The sequence below is a fragment of the Ahaetulla prasina genome, chromosome 1 (assembly GCF_028640845.1).
Source record: "Ahaetulla prasina isolate Xishuangbanna chromosome 1, ASM2864084v1, whole genome shotgun sequence".
Classification (NCBI taxonomy): domain Eukaryota; kingdom Metazoa; phylum Chordata; class Lepidosauria; order Squamata; family Colubridae; genus Ahaetulla; species Ahaetulla prasina.
This window is the reverse complement of record NC_080539.1, coordinates 122142615-122166553: the sequence shown is the minus strand read 5'-3', so window position 1 is coordinate 122166553 and position 23939 is coordinate 122142615. Positions and strand designations below refer to the sequence as shown.

Below are 23939 nucleotides of genomic sequence, written 5' to 3'. Positions count from 1 at the left end.
CTTCCAGGTGCAATTCAAGGTGCTGGTTGTCATCTTCATGCAGTGGTGGGATTCAGCCAGTTCGCACCACTTCGGGAGAACCGGTTGTTAACTTTCTGAGCAGTTTGGCAAACTGGTTGTTGGAAGAAATCATTAGGGCAGGAACCGGATGTTAAATTACTTGAATCCCACCACTGCCTTCATGGCTTGGGACCAGGTTATCTGAGGGACCATCTCTCAGATACATTAATACATTATAATATGTAATACATTAATAACTGGTTCAGGAACCATCCATCAGTAAGTGAAAAAATAGCTGGCAGATTGGTTGGCCCACAAATAACTTGGGACCTTGTGCCTACTGGAAACAGGTGTAGCTCATGGAGTAGTGGTATGTGGGAACACTTTGGAGTATCTAACTCACTGTGCTGCCACATTCTGGTTCAATGGTTTCTGGAGAAGGACCCTTTCTTAAGAGACATTAAAAAGCCATTTATCCAGATATCCAGGCCCTGAACCATGAAGGATTTTAAATTTAAATATTGAATTACACTGGAAGCTAACTGGGAACCAGTACCGTTCTCAGAGGATAGGTGTTACATGGATGCCTTGAGGCACAACCCACAACTACTTAAATTACTGCATTCTGGAATAGCTGTAGCTTCTGAATGCTCTTTAGAAAATAAAGTATGTGAAAATAGTCCACTACATAGAAATGCTTGCAATTCCAGGAAAATAGAGGAAAGTGGGCATACAAAAAGAAAAGTTTTCTGGTAAATAAGGACCATGTACCCAATCAATCAATCAAACAAAAGGGGAACAATGATCATGGGCACTGGTTGATTCATGCCACACTATGGTTTACTAAGATATGTAAACTGAATCATTTGCACATAGAGAAGAATGTAATTCTAATGTGAGCTGAATAGCACTGGCACTTCACATTTCACACTGATAAGTTTCTATCTTAATAATTTTCTTTTTAAATAAATTTAAAAGCACGTTTTGCAGTGTTGTATCTGTTTTCCATGCAGTTTGATGCAGCACATCAGTTAAGTTACAATCTTATTCAGCAGCTATATTGATATCCCCCAAAATTATAACATCTCCAAAATATACTGGTAAATTATCTTCAGTGAGCTAACTATGAAAATAGATAAAATAATAATCACAAACATTGCATTTGAGGCTGTTTAATCAAATGTAAAGGGATGCGGTGGCTTAGTGGGTAAGATGCTAAGCTTGTCAATCGAAAGGTCGGCAGTTCAGCGGTTTGAATCCCTAGTGCCGCATAATGGGATGAGCTCCCGTTACTTGTCCCAGCTTCTGCCAACCTAGCAGTTCGAAAGCACATAAAAAATGCAAGTAGAAAAATAGGGACCACCTTTGGTGGGAAGGTAACAGCGTTCCGTGTGCCTTTGGTGTTGAGTCATGCTGGCCACATGACCATGGAGACGTCTTCGGATAACGCTGGCTCTTCAGCTTTGAAACGGAGATGAGCACCATCCCCTAGAGTCGGGAACGACTAGCACGTATGTGCGAGGGGAACCTTTACCTTTACCTAATCAAATTTAATTTCTGTTCTATGTCCATTTCTCTGTTTGAGAGTGATGCAACCATATGACATTTAAAGCAATATGTAGCCTTCTAACTATAAAATGTACCCCCCCCAATTAATTCTGACTGAAGATAGTCACCCTTTAACTAAATAAATAATTTAGATTAAATTAAATCTATAATAAAGTAATCACAATTTCACTAAAATTCTGGCATTTTTTATGGCTCTTTTAAAGTGACTCCATTTAAATAAGTGGATTTTAATTTACTTATGATGTGTTCTAAGTAGGGATAAATTGAATTCTACTAACTAACTATGAATGGATTGCAGCAGAAATGGTTATTGTGAACCCTTTTTTGCAACAGTACCTTAGCCATTGTTGTTTTATCCTGGAAAAACAAATCTCCCAACATAAGACAAACCTTTTTACTAAGTCATTTTTGTCTAAATTGTTGGCAATGCTTTTGGAAATCAATCTTCATCGAAAGAGACCATCCAACGCTTAACAACTCCTGACTCACACAAACAGTCTACGTTTATCTATCTTGTTCCTAACACACTGACCTAGGAAACAAATGCTGGAGGCTACATGATAGAGGAAACTCATACATTCCTTGCCTGGTTCCCTTACTCCCAGGAAACTGTGGGATATAGTGCTGGACATGACGTTACCTTGGGTACATGACAGTCAGCCCCTAACCAGGCTCTGTTTTACAGGCTTTGGTGGCACCTTCTTTATATTCTTGGTAAGATTCGAACTTGTGGTAATTGGGGCAAGAATGGCAAACATATCTATGTTCTTTTCTTCCAAATCTTGTTTGACTTTTCTAAGTGTCTGTTTTAAAGAAAACAGTATAAGCTCTTGGGCTTATTTGGCACTATTAGTGTTTTATTGTTTAAGTGTCTGACTGACAGGGCATAGGAGCGACTACATCTGAAAGGTACTTTTTTTACTTTTTTTCCCTGCAGAATTCTAGGCAAAGTCTGGTGCTGGAGTTGGCTGTCATGTCCAAGGCTGTCAGCTTTTTTCTTCTTTTTCTTTTTTCTTTTGTTCATTTTCTTCGAAATCACAAGGGTATGATGAACTGCAGGGTCAGATGGGCTGTTTTGGATCAATCAGTTTGTTTAGGATATCACGTCTCTCTTTCAAAAACGAAAGTTATTTTTTTCTCCCCTGCTCCCTACTTGATGTTGAGTTTGTCAAAAGTCCCCTTCACTACAAGATGAGTTCCACTACTTTGTTGGAGGAACTCCTTATCCTTGAGTGAATGTGAATGTTATAACTGATCAGGAATAAAATAGTCCATCTTGCCTGCGTTTCATATTACCTAGTTAAAAAAATAAAACCAATCCCTGGCTAATTAATTTAAATTTCCAAAACTTTACTCACAATGACCATTTGTTGCATCTACACCTTGCAAAATTATTTTGCCCCTCATGGGAAAATGAATATATTTGTATATATATTTGTTTGTTCAAGTTACTCAATTTTCCATCTTAAGGATTTCATGCATGTCAATTGCATTATATATATGTTTATATATATTTGGCAAATTAAAGGAATGTAAAGGCTACTGATTTCAGCCTTTTGTATGAATTTAAATTATGATTTAGAATGATGAAGATATTACCAAAATCCCTCTATTTTAATGGGCATGGACAGGCAACTCCAGCAATTTATGTATAGTCTGACTTGTTTTAAAATAAGCACAATAGTAATATTTTCATTGCTTTTGAAGTAAATGAGATATGTAGCTCATCCACTTCTGTTTACTTTGAAGTGTGAAGCTATGTATAGAGATGGGAGATGTTTCATTTTATTGTTGACTTGTGACATGTAGCTTCATTATGATGATTTTTATATGATTGCACGATATATTCAGATTTCTTGTATCCTTCTTTGTATCAGAGTTTTCCTGATACTTCCCCCTTCCCCGTTAATTTTATTATTTCTTAAGAGTTTAAGATAGCATCTTATTTGTTATGGAAGTCAAATGTTTTATGAGCAAATTATTTAGAAGCTCATAAATGCTTTGAATAGCTTCTGCAAATTTTAACTGACAGGATCGAGGTTATTATTTGTTTTTAAGCTAAATGAAAACTTTCTCTTTTATGGCTCACATCAATGATTGTTTTTCCTTACTGCTTTATTTGTCATTTGCTATATGCTAGATTATGATAGTGAAATATTCATTCAGGTCTCCCATTGCTATACCTTGTGTTCCACAATCTTGCAATTTGTTTCAAAAAATAATTTGACGTGTGTGTCTGTGAGAGAGAGAGAGAGAGAAAGAGAGAGAGAATATCTATCTATCCATCCATCCATCTATCCATCCATCCATCCATCCATCCATCTACCCATCTATCTTATTTAATAAAATAAATAAATAAATATCTATACACACACACATACATATGTCTGTGTATGTGTGGGTGTGGGTGTGGCATCATATGTTTTTATGTATATAATTTTTTGCCATTTCAATTGTTTGTCTTCATATGTGTCAGTTAAGCTGTAATTTTATTTCATTTTTATTAGCTCAGTGAATCCCTGCTTCCTTGATAATAAAACCCTGAATTCTAACAGTGAGATATATTGTTAATACTCTGGATTCATCCTTTTCCCCTGGTTTTCATTAGGTTCCGAGCTCATGCCCAAAGCCCTCTCCACTAGGATAGTGGGAGGCATTTGGTGGTTTTTCACACTTATCATCATTTCCTCGTACACTGCTAATTTAGCCGCCTTTCTGACAGTGGAACGCATGGAATCCCCCATTGACTCAGCAGATGACTTAGCAAAGCAAACAAAAATAGAATATGGAACTGTTGAAGATGGAGCAACCATGACCTTTTTTAAGGTAGGACCTTTAAAATTAATTAATAAGAGGGAGGGAACTCTATGTTTTCTTACTTCTACTCAACAAATTAGCAGGCAGGAAAGCCCTTTCTTCATCTAGGTTATTTTTAAATCTGGGTGGGTTTTTTGTGGCATATTTAAAAATATAGGATATATTTGTGCATAAATAATTTGTTTTTGAAGTGATAGTTGTTGTTAACATATTTATCCTGACTTTTTCATCAAGGGACTAATGAAAAGGCAGGACAAAGGATACTTCTGCTCGATTCTCTTTGTTTTATTGTAACATATATTTACCGATGAATCAACTTGTACTATTTTATTACTTAGAAACAACAGATCTTGCTTTGACATTTGACCAATATGTTTCTGATGTACGAAGGCAGTACCAAAGTGATATCCTTATTTGCATTATACTTGGCATAAATTACTAAATAATACAATATCAGAATCCCCTTATTAGTATATTCAATTGTCCTGATATATTCAATTTCATTAGACCTTGAAAAAGTTACCAGTTAGAATGCAGTATTCAGGCTCATTTGTGAAATTTGTGTGAGCCTGAACTGCTTCTTAGAAGTAGATTGGGATGCTGGATAATACTCCTTGTCCATTTAAAAAATAAAAAAATAAAAAGCAATAATACTTGCTTTTGTCAGCATGAATGCATTTATTAGGGTCTGATCCATCTGATTTTTGTAACGTTTTTAGCATTTTTAGAACCTTTCTCGTGAATTCAATAAATAGTCCAGAAATACAGATATATATACACATTCTCAACAATGTCATAGAAGGAACAAGCTCTAGAAACATGAGGTTGGAAGTTTCCATCATTCTCAGCTTCCTCACTTGCTGTTCCTGTGAAGTTGTGCTGTGAATGGAAGCTAACTTCAAAGATAAGATCAAGGTTGCTCCTATGCATTTGTATGCATGTATATGGGAAGTTAACTGTAAGAGAACAAGCTGCTACTATATCCTAAAACTTCTTTATAGCTACTCATTTGAACAAACAGTTGTTATTTCAGTTTCATTTATTTTCCTGCTAGTGAGTTACAATGGTGTTGGCATCATCCTTTCATTTCTGAAGGAACAATTGGAAGGTGGATAAGCTGCTATTATTTTAAAATATGTGTGGATTATTCACTTCTCAGGGTGAATGTTAATATTTTCAAATGGATTTAAACACTCTGCCTCTGGGGAATTAGGAACAGCTGACTTCGTTGGTCTGTTTGATTAAAAGAAACTTAACAGCATGGGGGGAATAACATAAGACAACTTATATGAAAAATTTGAGAAAACATGTGCTACTGCTAATTGCATATATATTTTTGTTCTTATGACCGATAGTTATCCTGATATTTGCGAACAAAGGTGATAACTTTCAAAATTAATTATTATTCTGGTGACCTAATAGTTTGACTGAATTTTATCTGACTTTATGAATAATTTATCTATTTCTGCTGATACCACAAGAGTTAAATAAACATAAACCAAGCTCTGGTGGAAATTCAATTTACTCTAGAAATTAAAACTAATTAATATTTCACTGCCCAAAAAGAATGAGAAATGCTTTTACTTGTGGGTTGTTTTGCAGAAGATGTACATTGCATCTTAATGTAAATTTTATGATGAAAAAAAATACTCTTATTTAGTAGGAACTAATCAGTTATAGCTGCCGTAATGGTTTGGAGCATTAAAGCTGTCAGAACATTAATAGGGGAATGTTTGAAGAACTCTTTTTTTTTTTGGTCTTTAAAGAGACAATATGATTAACCTCCCAGGGAGTATAGATGACACATATAATTGATTCTCCTTTACCAAAGAAGAGTAGAGGGCTTTAATTTACTGTCATATTTATTTTGATCTTGCAAAGAATGTCAATCATCTATTCTATCTGATTGTATGTCTGAGAGGAAAAGCAATGTTTTGTAGTCCAATTGTCAGAACTACTATTCCTCCTAAACTCTTAAAGAGCAGGGTCCTTTTCTTTTTCTTGTTTGATGCTATTTATTGTTTCTTTTCTGTTCCCTGATTAAAGGTTCTTCTTTACAATGTTTTTTTATTTTATTTTTTCCAAATTATTGCTTTCTATGCATACATATTAAAACTTGAACCCAGTAATATCTATTACCACATAAGAAAGCAGATAAGGTAAGACGATGAGATGAGATGAGATGAGATGAGATGGGAGGGGAGGGGAGGAGAGGAGAGGAGGAGAGGAGGAGAGGAGAGGGGAGGGGAGGGGAGGAGAGGTGGAGAGGAGAGGAGAGGAGAGGGAGAGGGAGAGGAGGAGGGAGAGGGAGAGGAGAGGAGATAAGATAAGAAGATAATTTTTATTGTCATTTTTTTACTGGCCCACATTAAAAATGAAATTCTGTTGCCTGCATTCAAGAGAAAGTATGTATCTACCCATATACATACATAAATTGTATGCTATATACATACACATGCTATATACATACATAAATTGTATGTATGTGAACCCATACATATATATATTAATCACTGTCCATTTTGAATACATAGTGGAAAGAGAAAACTTGAGATTTCACAAGATTGATGCTATGTCGAACAAAATTGTGACTGAATCTGGATGTTTTGCATCTGGATGTAGGGGCCTCTGGTGGCTCAACAGACTAAGCAGTCTGTTATTAATATAGCTGCTTGCAATTACTGCAAGTTCAAGTCCCACTAGGCCCAAGGTTGACTCAGCCTTCCATCCTTTATAAGGTAGGTAAAATGAGGACCCAGATTGTTGAGGGCAATAAAAGTTGACTTTGTATATAATATACAAATGGATGAAGACTATTGCTTAACACAATGTAAGCCTCCCTGAGTCTTTGGAGAAGGGCGCGATATAAATTCAAATTAAAAAAAAAAAAGATACCACGAAGCCTCCTCCCAGAAGGTAACAAGGAAAACAGGTCCTGAAGAGGATGTATAATGTCCCAGACTATCCTGCAGACTCTGCTCAAGTATTGCTTATATACTATGTCCTGGATAGAAGGAATCTTTTCTGTCACCATTTTTTGCATCACCTTCCTGTCTGAAGCAATAAGTGGTACAAATATAGCATAAGATTGCAGTTGAACATATTTTATATCCAAAGATGGAAACTTGGAGGATACAATTTTAATTAGTATAAATAGCGCAAAATTATAATGCTAGTTATATGGTAAAAATTCTCCCAAAATGTTTCCTAATATGATAATCCTGGAATTTGTAATTAATTTCAGGACTGATTTAATCTTTCCATAAGATAAAAAAGTATCATTTTTTCTTTTCCCCATGCATTACTTTTCCTAATTTTATTTATGTAGCACAATTAAGTAGATGTCATAGCTGCCTGAGTTATTGCATACATATTTGTAATACAATCATGGTATCCTGCTGCGCCGGTTGGGGGATTGGGAGTGGAGGCACCGATATCGGTGGTTCTCCTCCTATCTCTGACCGGTCGCAGACGGTGTTGACAGGGGGCAGAGGTCGACCGCGAGGGGCCTCACTTGTGGGTCCCACAGGGTCGATTCTCTCGCCTGCTGTTCAACATCTACATGAAGCCGCTGGGTGAGATCATCAGTGGTTTCGGGTGAGATACCAGCAGTACGCTGACGACACCCAGCTGTATTTTTCCACCCCGACCACCCCAATGAAGTTGTTGAAGTGCTGTCCCGTGTTTGGAAGCTGTACGGGTCTGGATGGGGAGAAACAGGCTCAAGCTTAATCCTCCAAGACGGAGTGGCTGTGGATGCCGGCACCCGATTCAGTCAGCTGCAGCCGCTGCTGGCTGTTGGAGGCGAGTTACTGGCCCCAAAGGATAGGGTGCGCAACTTGGGTGTCCTCCTGGATGATCGGCTGTCGCTTGAAGACCATTTGACGGCCGCTCCAGGAGGGCCTTCCACCAGGTTCGCCTGGTTCGCAGTTGCGCCTTCCTTGATCGGGATGCCTTATGCACAGTCACTCATGCGCCTGCTACCTCTCGCTTGGATTACTGTAATGCTCTCACATGGGGCTCCCTTGAAGTGCGCCGGAGGCTTCAGTTAGTCCAGAATGCAGCTGCGCTGGTTATAGAGGGAGCTACGTAGCTCCCATGTAACACCGCTCCTGCGCAGACTGCACTGGCTGCCTGTGGCCTTCCGGGTGCACTTTAAGGTGTTGGTTATGACCTTTAAATCGCTCCATGGCTTAGGACCTGGGTACTTACGGGACCGCCTGCTGCTACCACATGCCTCCCACCGACCCGTACGCTCCCATAGAGAGGGACTTCTCAGGGTGCCGTCCGCCAAACAATGTCGGCTGGCGGCCCCCAGGGGAAGGGCCTTCTCTGTGGGGGCTCCCACACTCTGGAACGAGCTTCCCCCGGGTTTACGCCAAATACCCAACCTTCGGACATTTCGTCGCGAACTCAAGACTCATCTTTTTATCCGCACGGGGCTGGCTTAAATTGGGATTTTAATGTTAAATTTATTAATTTTAAACGGGGTTTTTTAGTATGGTAAATTTTAATCATTGGGCTAATTTAAATAAGTTTTTTAAATCGTATTTTAAACTTGTATATTGTATTGTCGGTTTTATTATGCCTGTACACTGCCCTGAGTCCTTCGGGAGAAGGGCGGTATAAAAATCAAATCAAATAAATAAATAAATAAATAATAATGAAGACTATTGCTTAACACAATGTAAGCCTCCCTGAGTCTTTGGAGAAGGGCGCGATATAAATTCAAATTAAAAAAAAAAAAAGATACCACGAAGCCTCCTCCCAGAAGGTAACAAGGAAAACAGGTCCTGAAGAGGATGTATAATGTCTCAGACTATCCTGCAGACTCTGCTCAAGTATTGCTTATATACTATGTCCTGGATAGAAGGAATCTTTTCTGTCACCATTTTTTGCATCACCTTCCTGTCTGAAGCAATAAGTGGTACAAATATAGCATAAGATTGCAGTTGAACATATTTTATATCCAAAGATGGAAACTTGGAGGATACAATTTTAATTAGTATAAATAGCGCAAAATTATAATGCTAGTTATATGGTAAAAATTCTCCCAAAATGTTTCCTAATATGATAATCCTGGAATTTGTAATTAATTTCAGGACTGATTTAATCTTTCCATAAGATAAAAAAATATCATTTTTTCTTTTCCCCATGCATTACTTTTCCTAATTTTATTTATGTAGCACAATTAAGTAGATGTCATAGCTGCCTGAGTTATTGCATTCATATTTGTAATTCAATCATGAGAGAAATATTTGGTCCTGAAAATGAAAGTTCACTCCTTATTGACATGGCATAAGAAAGATAGTAGTAGAGTGGTTATGAGTGTCTCTTATTAGAGATTTTTTTTTAAAAAAAGTAAAAACTAACCAAAACACCATTATTCTAACATAACAGTGCAAATATCTGCATTCATTGGGTTAAATGAAAATATGAAACCTCAATAATAACAGGGTCTGTCAAAAACCATGAGACATTATAACTGCTACTCTGAATCACTGTAATTCCTTTGATAGATAGATAGATAGATAAATAGATAGATAGATGATAGATAGATAGATAGATAGATAGATAGATAGATAGATAGATAGATAGATGATAGACAGATAGATAGATAGATAGATATAGACAGACAGACAGATGATAGAGAGGGATGGATGGATGGATGGATGGATGGATGGATGGATGGATAGATAGATAGACAAACAGACAGACAGACAGATGATAGAGAAGGATGGATGGATGGATGGATGGATAGATATTGAACATTTCAATATATATCAATAACAAATTAGAGATTGAAAACTCATTTTAATATATTATTTGGAGGCTTGGAATTTGGATGCTAGATGTTTGTTGCCTCCTGCATGCCTTTCCTTCCTGAACATCTTTCTCAACCTCAACAACTTTAAGAAATCTTCCTCAACCTCAAGAACATTGAAATATGATGAAGTCCACATATCTTAAAGTTGCAAATGCTGAAAAAGATTGATCTAAAGTATCATTTGTGTATATGACAGGTAGCCAGATGGTTCAGAGATTAGCTCTGTCAACCCTTAGCTACTAGATTTTGACCATTAATAACATAACTCCCTGAAAAGTTCAGTGTTTTTTACAGTTTCCAAACATTTCTGAATATTAGTTAATGGTTTCTACTTTTAAAAGTGATGTTATAAAGGATTTCTTAAATCTTGCATATCTTTTAATTAGTGCTCATAATATCAGTACATCTAACATACTGTAATACATTATGTGAAAAAATATAAATAAACTATAAAATAATAGTTTAAGAATTTCTCACTTTTCATCCCGCTTATGTTAGTTGAAATCTGTATGCAACTTTTGTGCAGCAAGAACAAACTTGGCAAGTGACAAAAGTCTTTTCATCTGCCAAAAAGTTGATAACCAACTGCAATACTGGAAAAATATCTCCTTGGTAGATAAAATGAAGCAACGTTTTTTTTTCTAGGATCAGCATAAATCTTACATAAAAATAGAGGATAGAAAATATCTTCAATAGCTCTGCTTCCACAAATGCGTTAACTGGCTTTACCTTTCATCAGTAAACATTGAGCCCATTGCAGACTTAACTCAGCAAATGCCCTCCTTAACATGGGAAAAAATGATTGTCAAAAATAAGCGGTCTTTTATGAATTCTGTTAAGCAATATTAATCATCTAAATTTAAATAAATAAATAAATAAACTTTAAATAAACTTAAATAAACTTTGTGAAAATTACAGTCTTTTCCTCGATTGTATCCATTCATTGGAAAAGTAAACCTACTTATACTTCAATAATATTAGAAGGAAGGAAGGAAGGAAGGAAGGAAGGAAGGAAGGAAGGAAGGAAGGAAGGAAGGAAGGAAGGAAGGAAGGAAGGAAGGAAAAAGAGAGAGAAATCATAGTGTTGGCAGGGACCATTTAAGCACCTGTTCAACTCTTCTCCCCTCCAGTGCAGGAATCCCACTGAAGCCTCTGCTTAAATAATTCAGCAAAAAAGAAAAAGAGAAGAAAAGTCCTTTCTCAGTAATTTCCTGAATTTTAGGAAATTCCTAATCTGAATCTGCCTTTCTATACCTTTCTGTACCTACTTTGTGTCCTGAACTAAGACAAGTGATTTCTTTCTTACTTTTCCTGGCGGCTAAAAGTGAAATTGCCTTAGCGTCCCCTTGTTGATCCTTGGATAATCCTGCTACCTTTCTTTATATATTTTGTATCTATAGGATTCATCCTGTATTAATCCTTCTTTAAGTGTGGGTTCTAGAACTGGACATAGACTTAGATCAGTGATGGGTAACCTTTTTGCTGTAATGTGTTAAAAGCAGATGGCAGCATGCCCACACCCATAATTTAATGCTCCCATGCCCTGCCCCCCGCCCATGTGCATGTGACCCCCGCACTCCCCCACGCATGTGTGCATGACCCCCTGCACCCTATTTTGGACCTAGCAGGCCTACCTGAAGCTTCCAGAGGGTGAAAATGGCCTCCCCCACCCCTCAGAGGCCCTTCAGAGGTTGAAAACAGCCCATTTCCTGACTTCCGGTGGACCTGGTAGGCCCACTTTTTTGCCCTCCCCAGGTTCCAGAAGCTTTCCTGGAGACTGGGGAGGGTGAAAGTGGCATTCCCCACCCCACTGGAGGCCCTCTGGAGGCCGAAAACACCCTCCAGAACCTCCGCACGAGCCCTATACTTACCTGACATCCAAAACGGGCCTCATGGAAACTCCTGGGAGAGGAGGGGTGGCATGGGTGACGCCAGCCAAAAATCATCTGGCCAATGCGTGCATGCAAGCTGGAGCTGAGCTAGGGCAGCAGCTCATGTGTTCACAGATATGGCTTTGGGTGCCACCTGTGGTACACATGCCATAGGTTCGCCATCATGGACTTAGATCATGGGTGTCAAGCTCGATCAAGTCATGTGATGTATTGTGACGTATCATGATGTTTTTTTGCCTTTGCGGAGCTGGGGCCTGCATGTGGCGTGTGGCCCTTGAGCTGCCAGTTTGACTGGCCTGACTTAGATCTTCTGAATAGGATCTAATCAAAGTACACTATAGTGAAACTATTGTTCTCCATAATTTGGAAAGCATTATTGGTGTAGCCTACAGTTTTGTGTAACTTTTGAAGGTCATATATGTGGGGTATCAGTCCAATTTTCACCCATTCCATACCTGAATATAGGAGGTTCTCAACTTACAACTGTTTGTTTACTGACCATTTGAAGTTACAATGGCATTGAAAAAAGTGATTTATTACCGGTCCTCATAGTTATGGCTCTTGCAACTTTCTCACAGTCACATGGTCAGAATTCAGATGCTTGGCAACTGGCATGTACTGATGATGGTTGCAGCCTGGGCTTATTTATGACCTTTATAACTGGTTTCTGACAAGCAAAGGCAATGAGTGAAGCTGGGTTTACCTTCAAAACCACATGATTCACTTAAGTGCAGTAATTTGTTCAATATCAGTGGCAAAAAAAATTGTACAATTAGGCACAATTTATTTAACAATTGCTTTGTTTAGCAATGTAAATTCTTGTCTGAATTATGGTTATAAGTCAAGGACAATCTGTATCTGCTTTTTTCTGAAATGAATAATTTATTCTTGTCTCTTAAATATTATTCTAATTCTCTTTTAAATATTATTCTAATTTTTAGTCTAAAATGCTTTAGTTTAAAGTGCTTCTTTAACAAATAATGCCTTTCTAGGGCATTATCTATCCATTTGTGTGATCTACATATTTTATAAATATTCAATTAATGCAACTGTCGTGGGTTAGGAACATCTTCAAGAATATTATTCATTCATTTATAGTTGATTAACAATGTGCTAAGAATGAAATTCAGTTGTTTCATATACTGTATTCTCTTAATTGTGTCATATTATTTATCTAATGGAGTTAATAGTATATACATATTAATTAGAGAAATTATCTATTATGTTCTCACAATTTTTGTTTAAGAAATGTTGTCTCATTTTTTAATTGATGTAGCATAATCACTATCAGCTTTCTTTTTCAATTTTAAAGAAATAATTGAATCTACTGTACAGTATGTAGATATTAATGTCCAGGGTCAGAAACTTTTTCAGATTCTTTTTCCAGTTTGCATATAAGGAATCTAAAATATTATGCTCACTGATTTTCTAAATGTTTGTGGGAGTTCTACTATTTTATTTTATTTTATTTTTTTATTATGTCTGGCTTTATGGCTATAATAAGATGATTTGTTTTGAGTCTCATAAGTAAAAAAAACTATACAACAAGCTATTAAGGTGCACAGGAAAGTGCAAGTAGCATGTGTATATCATTATACACAGTGGAAATCATAACTGCCAGTTCTTTAGCTGGCATTAAGTACTTCTCAAGAATCTATGATATCATAATGTGTTGCCCTTATATATGTGCAGATCCAAGGAGTGTGACCTTTTGTGGTTGACAGATGGAAATTTTGTTAATGCACATATTTTCTCAGTGCTATCCAAGACACTGTCCTAGGACCCCCATGGCTGGTTTATGCCATAATCTTTCAATTTTCATACATTGATATTTTATGATCTTCTCCAATTCTTTGTCTCCCATTCTACTAATCTGATATTGCCACATTGATTATCCACAGGATCTTCTTTTCAACCACAATTAAATCAGGTGTGTTATCCAGTTTATTTTTGGAAATCTCACAATAATTTTACCTGCTGCTTTTTGACTACTTAATCAACTCTACACTGCCAACAATTTTTCGTTACTGTTACATGAGAAGCTTACAGATGTGACATTCCACTGAATAATTTTGAGGACTGCATTATGTTGTTTATAATCCATTTCTGTTACCTTCTTACACAAGCTGAATATATGATGTATTGTTTATTCTGCTTCTTTGCATGATCTGTATTTTGACTCATTTGAGTATTTAAAAAAAAAATTCAGGCCTTAATTGCATTGTTCAAATAGGTTTCTTTTAAACAGCCAAAGCCAAGTCTTCAGGGTTTTTTTTTCTTTTTTAATATTCCAGTTGTAAGTCCTTACCAAGGCTTATACACTTGCCCTCTATCTTTTGTAGAAATAGATCCTGTAATGCTTTTCTTTGCCAATATTCTTTGTTTTTTTTATTACATGACTTAAATAGTCACTTATTGTTTCCTATACATTTATCAAGTTCCAATTTTTAGTTTGCATCATTTCTTTTGGCTATCTTTTACATAATCAGTCAATGTACACTTTTCTTCACTCATGTAATGCATAGTGAGTAGTCATCAGTTTTCTTGGTTTTTTTTAAACCAAACTGTCCGGTTCAGATTGTATCTAGTTAATAATTCCAGTAATGGATTGTATCACAGATATGGCTTAGGCATTGATGGCTTTGATGGTCTTTCCACTGTTCAATTTTGCCTTTAGCAATTTTTTAACCCTTTGTATGTGGTTCTTCTTAAAGTGTGGTCTTGTGCAATTAGCCCCTTTGTTTCTTTCTTCAATTTTCTTGCTCTTAGATGTTGCCTGGTCTTATTATCTGAGTTGCCTGCTACTATTTTGTGTACTGGTCATCTAATATTTTGCCTTTTCATGTTTCTTTTCTGTTCTTTATTTGATCTTTCTTGTAGGCCAGTTTGCACTGTCTAGTACTCAGTAAGCCTCCATAGTATAAAGATGAAATGATATGGCCAGCTATTGATAGGGCCAAAGGTGAAGGGAAATTGGATGCTGAAAAGATATAGATTGCATTTGTAAATGGAATGTCATAATAACCACCCAGAGTCACTTGAGTGAGATGGGCAGTAAATAAATAAATGAATGAATGAATGACTGACTGAATAAATAAATAAATAAATAAACAATACATATCATAAACTGAGGTGAATTAGATGATATCAGATTGGGAATATCAAGACTGAACATTGATGTTCCAGAAACTAATGAAATGAAATGGGCCCACTTCAGATCAGGAACATCAGACTTTGTACACTAGAAAAAAATATATAATCAAAATGGCATAGCCATAATTATTAATAAAATAATGTCTTTGCTCATATGCAACCTCATACATTTCAGAATAATCTCAATTTTAGTCCAAACCAAGCCAATCAATATTCAATGGCCTAGGTTTACAGATGTTGAAGAAGCAGAAATAATAAGGCAACTTGCAAATTCAACCATGCCATGTTAATAGCAAATATCTCATTTCAACAATTTAAGGGATGACTTAAAACCCCACAAATTGGCTGCATAGTCCATGAGCAAAAAATGGAAAAGCTCTATTCAATCGTTAAAAAATGCCATTAAGACTAAGTGCTTAATGTAGTTTAGTTATCAGACTTCTTCCTTAATTTCAGTTTAAGATCAAGAAAACAAAGGAAATAATTAAACCAGCAAGATACAACCAAAAATATTGCATAGAAGAACTCCAAACCAAATTTGCAGTATCACTAAAGATGAAGCAACCAAATATATCCCAAAGGTAAAAATTAAAAAAGGCAAAATGTATAATAAAAATGTATTTATGAAGAACTAAAGGCACAGAGACAGAATTTGCTCAACTATTTATTTTATTTTATTTATTTTGTCACAACAATATATGTAGGTATCATACAAAAGATTATATAATATATAAACACATATATGAGTAAATATAAGGAGGTATAAGCATATATGTATATAGGAAGAAGAAAAGAAAAACAATAGGACAGGAACGGTAGGCATGTTTGTGCGCTTATGCACGCCCCTTATGGTCCTCTTAGGAATGGGGTGAGGTCAATAGTAGAGAGTTTTTGGTTACAGCTTTTAGGATTATGGGAAGAGACCACAGAGTTAGATAAAGTATTCCAAGCACTGATGATTCTGTTACAGAAGTCATATTTTCTGCAATCTAGATTAAAGCGGTTAACATTAAGTTTAAATCTATTGGTTGCTCTAGTATTATTGCAATTAAAGCCGAAGTAGTCTTTAACAGGAAGGACATTACAATAGATGATTCTGGGAGTTAAACTCAGGTCTTGTCGAAGGCGACGGAGTTCCAAGTTTTCTAAGCCTAGGATTTCAAGTCTGGTGGGATAAGGTATTTTGTTGTTTTCAGAGAAATGGAGAACAACGAGCAAGAGAAGACAAGATTTTATAGTTAAGTAAACAATGCAAAGAATGAGAAGGACAAGAAACTTATTTAGGAAAATTACAGAAATCAAGAGAAACATTTATGGAAAAAGAGCATATTTAAAGTAAAAAATAAAATAAAATAAAAAAGTAAAAATAAAAAAGTAAAAAGTAAAAAAATATATACATAGAAGATACAAAGAAGATATGGTATGAGCATACCTGAAACAAGTCCAAAAAAAGATTACCAAATCAATGATATAGATTTGATCACTGAATTAAAGCCAAATTTCCTGGATTTAATTTAAATTTTAAAATATTGGTTTATGATTTAGTTAAAATGATACATACTGTTTATAAGCGGGTACAGTATGGAATGGTAATCAAAAGAATATAAAATATCAATTTATATTCTAATGCAGGGGTGTCAAACTTCACGTCATCATGTGAAGTATCGGGACTTTTTTCCCGTTCGCTAAATCCGGTGTGGGCGTGGCCAGAGATGCATCCAACCCACAGGCTGGGGTTTGACAGCCCTGTTCTAATGCAAAGAAATAAGGGACACAATGGCTCAGCAGTTAAAGAAGCTGACCTTGTCAATTGGAGAGCTGACAGCCTGGGTTTGAGACTCAAGTTTTGTGCAACAGGGTGAGCTTCCATTACTTGTCCCAGCTCTTGCCCACCTAGCAATTTGAAAACATGCAAATTCAAGTAGATCAATAGGTACCAATTTGGTGGGAAGGTACCAGTGTTATATGTGCCTTTGGTTGACCATTTGACCATGGATATTGTCTTTGGATATCATTGATTCCCTCAACTAAAAAACAGAGATGAGCACCATGCTCTACAGTCAGAACTGACTGACAAGAAAACCTTTACCCTTTTACCTGTGAAGAAATAAAAGAGCTTAATAATGCTGAAACTACCACCCAATTGCTACTATATATTACTAAGAAAATACTCAAGGTTTTGTAGTCTAGAGCTTCAAAATGCAAATAGAAACTGGATGTATTCTAATATATTAAATGTATTCCCCACTGTATACCCACTAAGCACAGAGGTATCAGATTGAGGGCAAAGTCTATGAAAGATGCACCATCAGAAAAGCTGAACAAAGCTTAATGAATACTTTTGAATTGTAGCATTAAAGTAATTTATTTAAAATTCCTTGTATAGCAAGACAAACAACACATCCATACTAGATGAAGTAAATCTAGACTGATTACTGGAAGAACTGTTAATGTGACTAGATCTATAATATTTGTGACCTATAATGTAAACTCAATTTCCTAATACAGGGAAACATGAAAAATAATAAAAATCAAGCCAAGATGAGGTGGCTTAATATTATCACTGATGATTCAGGCACTAGCTTACAGGAACACAAACAAGCTGTTATTGAGACAGTCCTGGTGAAATCATGTCTATTGGCTCATGAAGAAATGGAACAATTGAGCATCCAAATGTTTCTGGATTTCTGGATTTCTGCACTTTCTGCCCCTCCTTTAGATATACTGTAGTAAATTGCCCAGTTTGCCCCACCCCCCTTATAATGCTGTCTCAATGCAGAAATCAAAACTATATTCTTCTTTGAGTTCTGTAGTCAACAGAACCATGCCTCTTCCATGTAAGCCCTAGTAACCATTGAGTACAAAATACAGAACCTTTGAGAAGGGAGTAGAAAATACTGGAAAGACTGTATAGCTATTGGGCTTGGTATTGCTGTATGGCTAGGTTGTTCCAGAAAATTATTTATTTATTTATTTATTTAAATTTTTATACCGCCCTTCTCCTGAAGGACTCAGGGCAGTGTACAGCCAAAGATAAAAACAATAAGTATACAAGGTTAAAATATCAATTTAAAAAACATATTCAATTTGGAATTGAATTTGGATAAGAATTTGGTGGATTATTCAAAATGTACTGAAGAAGAAGATAAAGTTCCTGCCACAATTTTTCCTTTTGGGAATTATAACGAATTGTACAGGGATTGAGACTAAATTGATTCTGAATTTAATAACAGCAGCAAGACTGTTGATTGGACAATACTGGAAGAAAGAAGAGATACCTACAATAGAAGAATGGATATTGAAAGTTATTAATTTGGCTGAGATGGCTAAAATCTCAGTGTTTTTAAAAGACAATACGCAGGAAAGATATTTAATTGAATGGAAAAAATGGATTGATTATCTACAAAACAGATATCAGATTAAGAAATATCAGATTGCCTTTGAATAATTAGAAAGTTATTTTATGTAATGGGGAGGGGGTTGGGAGATGAAAAGCTTTGGATGTGGTTATTTGGATTGGAAGGGAAAATTTTATTCTATGTTTGGTTTATGTATAACAATACCTTGTGATTGACCCGGGAAGCCGGGGGGGGGGGGGAAGGGTTTTTTTTTTTTTTGGGAGGGAGGGGGAAAAAAGGGGGAAAAATGTTTTTGTTTTTTAAAACTCTTTCAATTAAAAAAAAAAAACATATTCAATAATGGTCGAATTAAAACCGTCAAATTGACCTAACCTAAAATACCCCATATAAGATTACAAAAGATTAAAATTTAAAATTTAAAAATCAGGCCAGTCCCGCTTGAATGAATAAGTAAGTTTTTAATTCCCGGTGAAAGGTCCGAAGGTCAGATATTTGGCGCAAACCGGGGGGAAGTTCGTTCCAGATTAGCAGATCCTGTAATGCTGAATTAGCAGATCCTGTAATGCTGAATGTCTAGAGAGGGCAGTGGATTTTAATGCACACTTCCCAACAAGCTGTGCCAATTCAATTCTTTGAACTGAAGGGAGGGATGGCACCCATTGTGCTGTGCATACATGCAATCTCTGACTCAGTGCTTGCATACAACTGAAAATACTTATTCTCACTGTACACAATTTCCCCAATTTTAGCAGTCCATCACAATTTAACTGTTGTAAGCCCTTCTCCTTACACATGTGTAGCCACTGGAAAACGGAAACCACAGAAGTGCAGATGTGGATAGTGATAATGAGAGAATGTCAGTGGTGGGATTCAAATAATTTAACAACCGGTTCTCTACCCTAATGAATTCTTCCAACAACCAGTTCATCAAACTGCTCAGAAAGTTAACAACCGGTTCTCCTGAAGTGGTGCGAATTGGCTGAATCCCACCACTGGATAATGTGAATAATCACTTATTTAATTGCCTTCCAGAACTTTGAAGGCAGAAAAGTAGGAAATCTATGGGGTTTGTTGATATCCCTGTTTGTCTGTTAGATGGAAATAGAGAGAGGAAAACAGCTGAAAGAATCATGCATTCTAAACTGATCCCAAGCAACAAATGTACACCTCCAGTTTTTTGATAGGTCCATATCATTTTGGCTTTGTTCACTCATCATTCAAAAGAGAATTTTTTTAAACTTTAGATTGTCTTACACAATGTAAGCCGCCCTGAGTCTTCGGAGAAGGGCGGGATATAAATGTAAAAAAAAAATATGGTTAATTCATTCCCTTTTTACAATATACATACCTGGTACATCTTATACTCTGCTTTTACAAAACTTCAAACTTATGATTTATTCTTTTTTTAAAAAAATAAGTATAAGTTGTGATCAACAAGTAGTTTCTTTCTTTCTTTCTTTCTTTCTTTCTTTCTTTTTTTCTCTCTCCCATTTAACACAAGGTAATTTGGCTTTAATTTGGCTTTTCAGAGTAGCTTCTTTTTGCTGCTCTGATCTCCCTTGTTAGTGCATTTCTGGCCTGATTGTACAGCATTTTATCACCTTTTCTGTAGGCTTCCTCTTTGGAATGTTGTAGCTGCTTAAGTTTAGGTGTGAACCAAGGTTTGTTGTTGCTGTATATTCGCAAGTTCCTTGTAGGACACATAGGTCTTCACAGAAGCTGACATATGATGTTACAGTATCTGTAAGTTCATCCAGGTCTGCAGAGGTATCTTCAAAAATATTCCAATCAGTGCAGTCAAAAATACAGCAAAAGAGTAAGAAGTGAATAAAATAATGTAAAGAAAGGAAATATAACAAGAGGGAACCTAGCTAAAACATGTCCACAACAGCACCTTTCACTATATTTCTGTATACATTTCTTTCCGGTCAAACCATGCTTCTTTTCCTCATGTCCATGCATTGCCTTGCCTTTTTTATGAATTTAATCACTCCTAGCCTACCACAAATTACTTAGTCTCATCCTTCTTCTAAACCCTTTTGCTCTTCCTTTGTTTATTCATTTAGCTGTTTAATCATCATTCCTTCTCTTTTTAAGTACTTTGGTATAATTTTTTGGTCCAAGTTGCTCACATTTCTTTTCACTCAACATTTATGATTTTTTTTAATCTCTCTTTTTTGGCTGTGCAAGTGCAACTTGCAAGTGCAACTTGCAACTTGCAACTTGCAACTTGCAATTCATTTTATGTTTCTCCTGACACAGAAAATTGTCACTTCCATGAACAATCTAGTCACTTCCAGATTACAAATTGTCACTTCCATGAACAAACACTCATTCTTCACAATAGATAATATAATTGTCAATAACTTTCTATTAGCATTTGTGTATCTTAAAATGTCACTATCCATTTTATTCTACCTCTAGTAACATTATAGGTGGACAGGTTAGAAAAAATAGATTCTCAGCTTTAGTTATACCCATGCCACATCCCCTGCTAAGTGTTTAGGAAATACTACTCAGGTTTTGGCCCATTTTGGCAAGCACGACCCAGGCCCAATTTTGCTCAAGCAGGTGAATGTTATTTTGTGCAAATCAACATCTCTGTTTACATGTTGCCCTTAGCCTACCAAATAAGAGTACTATCATAGTCAGATGTATCTGATGAAATTTGATTTTGGAGTAAAAATACATTATGGCTGGAATGTCCAAAAGTTGTTTTATTGTGTCGTTAGCATTCCAATTTATTGGCACCTTCTATAAGACTGCTAAGAAATCAACCTGCTATTTCCCTAATTCACCTGCTCATTAAAGAGTCATGGCTGCATTTTCTTTCTGGCAGTACTCCAGTGTAGTGATTTGATTTAGCTCCTTATAGTGCATTTCCAAAGGTGTGATTAAACTAAATAACCTTTCTGAGAACATATTTTAGTATTCTTTGTTCTTATGTACCCTGTACATTTCAGAATTTTTTCTTTTCCAAGAAACCAAGTGATTTTTAAAAAAAAATAAAATTCAATTTATTTCAGTGGGTCTACTAAGTAGGAGTAGGTTTGAATCCAACTATTTATGCTGTAGAAGTCCCATTACATCTAATCTGCTCACTGTTTCACATGGCATAGTCACAAAATAGTAATATCAGAACTCGAAAATAACAATAAGTTGTCTGCTTTTTGCTTTTTATTCTAATACTTTGGCAAAATATTCTTCCTGGACTTAGGTAATATATTTTGATTGCTTGGGCAAATTCAAGCATCATGTGATTCATCTTCAATTAATTCTCTTCTCCTTTTCTTCTGCCTGAGCTCTTGAATTCCTTCTGTCTGATCAGAACTTTTCCAAATTCCTCAGAGCAGGTTTTAAGAGCGTGAAGATGATTGGGGGGAAAGACAGAACATTGCTCATAAAATATTTATAACTCATGAACACAGACACTATCCTCAAATTATTTCATGTTGACTAAAGTCTTGAAATGTTAGTTATATCTAATAAAGAGATGAGCAGGTAATTATTCTTTCCTAGAATATACTTGGTAGAGATTAAAGACCTAAACTATATGATCAAATTTGATTGCTGATAAAATGATTTTATATGCTGGTATTTTATATAAGTTTTATATTTTATATAAGTAATATAAAAAAGAAGAAGGAACACAGAAAATTAAAAAAGAAGGAAAAAAAACTAATTCAAAAATAATTTTTCAAAAATAAATTTAATTTATTCAAAAATAAATTAAAAATATTCAGGGCATGTAACAGACATACATGTACATCAATAAATGAAAGTCATTAATTCAATCAATTAATAATATTTATTTGGTTAATGACCAGCAACAAGAGTGAAGCAAATGAATATATAATATACTAACAATTAGCAAACTAAACCAGAACTGGTGATTCTATACACCAGTGAATAATTGGAGACCTAATTTGGTCTTGCAAAAGTGTATAAAAATCTGAAAATAGTTGAGTTAGAGCATGCAATAACTTCTTTCCTAAATTGAACAATATATTATATATTTTAGTCTCTAACACCATAAAACTATAAGTTACAAATTCATTTTTTTTTTAAAAAAATGATAAAAGGCTATAAGTCTTCTGGTTAACAGTAAATGTAGATAATGTCTTTTCTCTAACCGAATAAGGTAATTTATCCATGTCAGAAAAAAAACTGTCAATTTTACCTATTCCTCTATTATGGGTAATGTCCAATCTTTCCATCTCTGTGCATACAGTAATCTTGCTGCTATGATCATATATTAAAATAATCTTCCATGGTTGTTGTTTTTTCAAATGTTTATCCATTATTACTCAAAAGAAAAGTTCTGGCTTTAATTGAATATTGATCTTTAAAATCCTTTGTACAAAATTATGTATTTCTATCCATTTTTAAAGCTTTTTTAGATTTATATCAAGCACAGTAAAATGTCCCTTCATGTTGTTCACATTTCCAAAATATGTTTGAAGTGTCTATGGAGATTCTCAGTCATCCAGGTCATGGTTGTCCCAAAGGTGCTTTTTCAAAAAGTGGGACCAGAATTTGGCAAATGGGCAATTTTCGGCCTCCGGAGGACCTCCAAGGGCGTGGGGAAGGCCATTTTTGCCCTCCCCAGACTCCTAGAGAGGCTCTGGAGCCAGGTGATAGAGAAAAACAGGTCTTCCTTACTACCCCCTGAGGCCCTCGGGAGGGAGGAAACAGCCTGTGTCTCTACTTCTGGTGGGCCCAGAAGGCCTGAAAATCAGCTGGCTGGCATGTGCATACACACCGGAGCTGAGTTCACATGCCCACTGATATGGCTACGCGTGCCACCTGTCATCACAGCCCTAGAGATTTGTAAAATTCTTCAAAATCATTATGTCTCACCTTTTCTTTTTAAATTCACTATTCCATTGTACAAAATATTAAAGCTTTCCTTGCATCCCAAATCATCCTCACTTTTTAAGTCTTTAGTAAGATTATTCTAGAAAAATTCCTTTAACTTATTTTTTCCAAGCTTCCTTTATCATTTCTTTTAGTAATAAGATCTCATTGTCTCCACCTAAAAGATCCATTTCTCCTTTTAAAAGTTGACATTTAAAGTCACTAGATTATGTTATCTCCCTTTTGCTTAACTTCCACCACAATGTAACTGCCATTGTCATCTATCAATACAAATTTTGAATGTAATTGGCAATTTATATGCAAAACAACTCCTTTTTTTCCATCAAACTTGCTGAAATATTTTTCCAGATTATTTTTCCCATAACCACAATCGTATATACATTTTCATTAGTATTTTATATCTGGGGCCGTTCTATTGTCTATACACATTTCATAAGTTTTAGT

The 23939-nt window shown here is 35.7% G+C and overlaps 1 protein-coding gene across 3 annotated transcripts in view; it reads left to right on the top strand.

Annotated features, from left to right (window-relative positions):
- The window catches only part of GRIK2 (glutamate ionotropic receptor kainate type subunit 2), a 510695-nt gene that overhangs the window by 394381 nt on the left and 92375 nt on the right, over window positions 1-23939 (top strand). For all 3 annotated transcript variants that reach the window (XM_058174749.1, XM_058174739.1, XM_058174730.1), the window contains exon 13: window positions 4178-4395. In XM_058174749.1, the coding sequence (XP_058030732.1) occupies window positions 4178-4395 (218 nt within the window). The remainder of the gene's footprint in view (window positions 1-4177; window positions 4396-23939) is intronic.